The sequence below is a fragment of the Tetrao urogallus genome (genome assembly GCF_951394365.1).
Source record: "Tetrao urogallus genome assembly, chromosome: 18".
Taxonomy (NCBI): Eukaryota; Metazoa; Chordata; class Aves; order Galliformes; family Phasianidae; genus Tetrao; species Tetrao urogallus.
Window position 1 is genome coordinate 1,829,022 of NC_136831.1, and position 5,127 is coordinate 1,834,148.

A 5,127-nucleotide genomic window follows, 5' to 3' on the forward strand; every position below is an offset into this window, starting at 1 on the left:
GGACAGTGCTCAGGATGGCAATTGCTTCATACAGCAGTCAGGACATCTGCCCTTGTCACGTGAGCTTCTGGGAAGATGAAAGAAGACAATCCCAAGGAGGGGGGGAAGGATGGAAATCAAGCTAGAGGGACTTCAGAGTTACATTCAAGATACCATGACACTGAGTTAAAATAGAAACACCTGCAATCTTTATATAACAACCTGTAATTATGTGCTCATACAACACTGAGAATGTAGGTATATACCTGCATTATATCAACTAAAATGGGTACAACAGCCAAAGAAGCTGGTGAAGTTGCTTTTCTTTTCCATACTATCTTTTATTTGGAGATATGTATTACAACTGTTTCAAGATTTTAAATCCATGGTAAAACATCACAGCATTTTCTGACTTCCCTTCAAATGCAGGGCTGCTGAAGGTCATCCTTAGTGCTGACCACCCCATTTTATTACTTTCTGCCATTTTAAAGAATTTATTTGTTACAACAGTGTTAGAGCACTGGAACACTTGGAAGAGCCTGTGCTGCTTTGTGTGCAGAGCTCTGCTCACCCTGGGTGCTGCCAGATTAAGCCCAATGTGTCCCTTTGAACTCAGAGCTTATCTGAACCCCCACTGCCCTCTGTTGGGTTATTCTGCACACCCAAGCTGGATACAACCAGGCTGGTGGGGCTTTATCTGCTAAGACAGCAAAGCTGCGCCCTGCAGGTGTAGAGCCAATCTGTCAGGGTAGTGCCGAAATAGGGGATGAAAAATTTGGCCAGCTGCAAGACAATGCTCCCAGCACTGAGCAGGACACCCACTGGGCAGCACTGAGTAGAGCTGGGCCTGGTCTACCACGGGTAAGAACAAGAATTTGCAAAGCATACGGACACAGAGCTGCGCTGAGGGCACAGCTTGGCTTTCATCATTTTCCTGCATCCTTTCCATCCAGCAAGCACTTCTGGCCTCCTGCACCGAAAATCAGCAGCCATCTGGCCTCCCCAGTTCCTGCCTCCTCACAGGCAGCTGTTCTACTTCAGCAATACAGGAAGCTGAGGCCCTATGCCAAGACTGCTCTGCTCCTGAGGGATGCACACCCAGGCAGGAATGCTTCAGTCCCTCTGATGCTGCCACCTGTTTTTGCCCTCAGCAAACTGCTGTCCACCATCCCAGATGTGATGCACCCGGCTGGGGGATGCTTCCTCCCAATGCAAACCAACATTTAGGATCAAGTAGGCAGTGAAATAGAACAATGTCTTCACCTTCAGCATAAGGAGCAGGCAAAGCATTTTCATTTGGCAAAACAGGGAGAGTTGAGCCCAGCAGTAATAAAACCTTGCGCCCTCCTAACAACATTTAACTTCTACCCAAAGAAGCAGCTGGACCTCTGTAATGCTGAGAACAAAAAATCCCAAGAAAAAGGAACCCCAGGGACGGGTTATGTTGCAAAGCTGGTGAGACAAAGTTAGCTAGAGAGAAAGGAAAAGGATCCCTTTGTCCCTCCAGCATGCTACGCATAACAGCAGATGTGCACGTGCCCTCTCAGGCCACCGACCTTGCTCAGACAGCCACACAAACAGGCTCAGCAGTGCTGAGCTGTGTCCTCAGCGCTGGCTGGAAGCTCCACTCCGAGCAGCTCCCTGACCCCACTGCACAGAGCTGTTGAGCTGCGGTCCTGCCCAGCAGCGCACCGCCAGCACGGTTTGTAAAGACACGGCCCAAGGACGTGGTGTTAACACTTCCCAATTATTTTCTGTGTGCCAGAACAAGTTAAGGTAGCAGCCTCTGTCCCGGCTTTCAATTTCCTGGCTTTCCCCCGTCTGCGTCACAACAGAACTCTTCCCAGCCAGCCTCTTCCTCAGCTGTTCAGAGTCAGTGCTGGGAGCACGGCCAGCTCTGCTTCCCAAAACAAACACCCGACCTCCTGATGCCAGACATTTGCCTTCTATTCAATACCCCAGGGACCAAACACTTGGCTTTACAAGAGCTGCCCCGATTTTCTATTCTGCAGAGGTATATAAATAAAAATGCAGCTTTTACAGAGCTCTGTCTGCACCGGAGAAGACTTGATGGCATGTCCCTACAAGCTGCCTCTCGCCATCAGCTGTAAACAGAGCCTCAACAGAGCCTGAGGTTTTCTGCCAGTTTAGCACACATTGTTTCAGCAAGCAAAATAAGGCTTATTGTCAAATTACTTTTTTTCTGGTGTAATCACATCTGCATTGGAGCAGATGCTAAGCCTGTATTCCTTGCTCAGACCAAACTCAACAACAGTGTGGTGTGTTTGTGGGGTAAGGAAGAGCTGACCCACGATCCTTCAGTACTGAAGGAGTGTGAAATGTGGGTTCTTTAGGAGCATAGCTGTGTCTGTGTGCTCCAGAACGGATACTTAATCAGACTAATTCATAATTAACAATATCTCCATACCACTGCCCACGGAAGGATCTAAAGTTCCTTCATAAATATTAATTAACTCAACCTGACACCCCAGCTGTGTAACAGTTACTGCTGACATTCACAGATGGGGAAACTGGGGCAGGGTTTGTGCACACAGAGCACCCACAGTGTGGGGAGCAGCAGTGGGCAGTGGGTTCTGGTGCTGCCAGGCATGGATCTGCCCCTGGAGACCTCCTCCAGGCTGGGGGCTGCCTCCTGGGAAGGTTAATGCCAAACAGCTTGTTCTAAGAAAAGGGAGCTAACAAGCAGTGTCTCCAAGGAGACCAGCATGCAAGGCAGAAAGGGGAGCTGCAATGGGAAGCTGGGGATGGCAGCAGCTCTGATTTTCCCATTTTTGTATTCCTAGTATGCTTTTCCTTGGTAACATTGGATGATTTTCCACGATGAATGGCAGGGTGATTTACAGGCAGTCCATTCGGCTTCCTAACCCAGCATTGCAAGGAGCGACTCGCTGCCATAGCCGTACCCTCCCTGCTGCCCCAGGAGCCCAGCGCCTTCATCCTGAGCAGCTCCTCGCAGGCATTGTGGCGTGCAGCCTCAAAGCAGCCCTAACCCCCACCTGTACACGCTTCCCCACTCGTGCCCTTTGCAGCAGGACAAAGGTAGCTTGGGGAGCCTGGCCCTGTGCAGAGCACAGCCACTGGGCCGGAGCAGGAGCACAGCTGAGTGCTTTGCCATGCAGAAAGCACAAAGGCAGCTTGTGGGATCGGCTTTGCAGTTTGTAATGCAGAAGCAGCCATACATACCTTTAGAAGGGTGCTATAGCCAGCTGAAGAAGAGCCTTTCCAAGCTCAGCCTGTAGGTGCCCATCTGCCCACCATAACCCTGCTCCAGATACAAGCCAAGTGCGGCATCAGAGACCTCCACTCACAGTGATCACTTGCAATTCCCCATTGCACCCAAGCGCTCTTGCTGCTTCAAGTACACCAATGCTGTTCTGCTATAGCTTTAAGAAACCCATTCCAGCCCCTGCCATTGGAATGGCAAAGTCCTGATGCACCTTAGTGCCTCATCTGGAAAGGGATTTTGCCAACTACACATAAAAACTATCAGGAGGGAAATGTCATTTGTTGCTTTGAGCTCAGCGTTGCAGGGCAGAGTCCACCAACCCTGTCACAAGCAGTAAGTCCCCTTAGCATCAACACTGCTCCTGAAGCAGCTCCCCTGCTCACAGGTCCTTTTCTCCCCACCTGATGCTTCATCAAGAAAACATAACCATGCCAAAATCAGCAGTTTTGCCACTGACATCCAGGGAGCCAAAAATTTTGGTTTGGTGCACACCAGAGATTTGCAGAGAAAATTATGAGTCTGGAAGATTCCTGCTATCTGAAGTATTTATTAATATAGCCTTGCAAATCTCTGTGTCTGCAGAATTACACAAGCACACAGTGTCAGATACTGCATTATTTCCATGACCTTTGACAGAGAACTGTGGACCTTTCTACCCTCATTGTGGCATCTCAACCAACAAAGAAAACAGCCACGAGCACACAGTCACAGAATCACAGGGATCCCTTATCACTGAGAAGGCTCAATCGCTGCCAAGTTTTGCCAAAAGCAGCTGGAAGTTGCAGTTAATTGCACTTTTTCGGTGCTGAACAAACAGGACAAGGTATTCAGCATTGTTGTTTCAGCACAGTGTGTGGCACAGCATCACACCACCAACCCCCAGTTTGTCACCTGCACGGCTGGGGTGCAGCACAGCTCCCAGCCCCGTGCAAACTGTGCCGGCTGCACAGAGCTCTGCTCAGTAACACAGTAACTCAAGCCATCTGTCTGACCCCATAACAAATAAATCGGCATCTCAGCTTACCTCATGAACTCGTTATCCTTTTGCAAACGGAGAGTAAACAGAGGTGCCGAGGCAGGCCGGTCGGCAGAGCACGAGGCCCTCACACCACAGTAGTCCTTTTCCCCTGCAGGTCGGGGGAGGTTTCGTAGGCAGAGACGAGCCCCTTTGCCCAGCGGGTGCCCGGGGTGCCCTGCTGCATCACCACCAGCCGGATGGGGGGCTGGCTGCTGGCCGGGACCTCGGGAGCATACTCCTTGCTGGGATCCTTTCCCCTGCAGTCGTAGAGCACACAGGAGATCAGGAAAACCAGGAGCAAAATCACGTAGCTAGCTACCAGAATGATGAGATTCAAGGTAACAGGGTCAATCTCCAAATAAAACTCCATTTGATCCCATACTATGGAGTGCAAACCCGGACAGTGAAGTTTCATATGCACGAGTGAGTGACCGCTAACTGATCAGAATAGATGTATTGGCTTTGCGGTAAAAATACATTAATCCTCAGGTCTCCTGTAGCAGTGGATTTCCCCGAACTGGATGATTAAAGCAGCTCAGTTTAATAACTTAAGCTCCTTCGTTTAATGCCACGTTGCCTACGGCGGCAGAAGCTAAATTTGAACGCTATATTGACAGCAAAACATCTCCATTATTCAGGGACTCTTTCCACAGGTGGGCACCAAACTGGGTCTCCTCAAAGGCCGTTTTGTAGGACACCCCTAAAGGTGGGTTTGGGCTCCAGATGTGCTCACTGTGGCCGTGGGCTGGATAAAGCCACACTATTCACTGCTAAACAAATACAGAGATAAATGAGGGGAAAAGCCACTTGCAAGGTAACTGCTCTAAGTCTAACTGCTCTAAGTCTAATCCCGATTCTGATTCTAACAACTTTTTGCCCTGCC

General features: G+C 49.8%; 1 protein-coding gene across 1 annotated transcript; it reads right to left on the reverse strand.

Moving 5' to 3' along the window:
* Positions 1-4,329: 4,329 nt before the first annotated feature.
* Positions 4,330-4,659, reverse strand: SMIM36 (small integral membrane protein 36; the record flags this gene model as incomplete). Its single annotated transcript, XM_079544182.1, has 1 exon — positions 4,330-4,659. One exon carries the CDS (start codon positions 4,657-4,659, stop codon positions 4,330-4,332), a length of 330 nt encoding a protein of 109 aa, XP_079400308.1.
* Between the last annotated feature and the right edge of the window lie 468 nt (positions 4,660-5,127).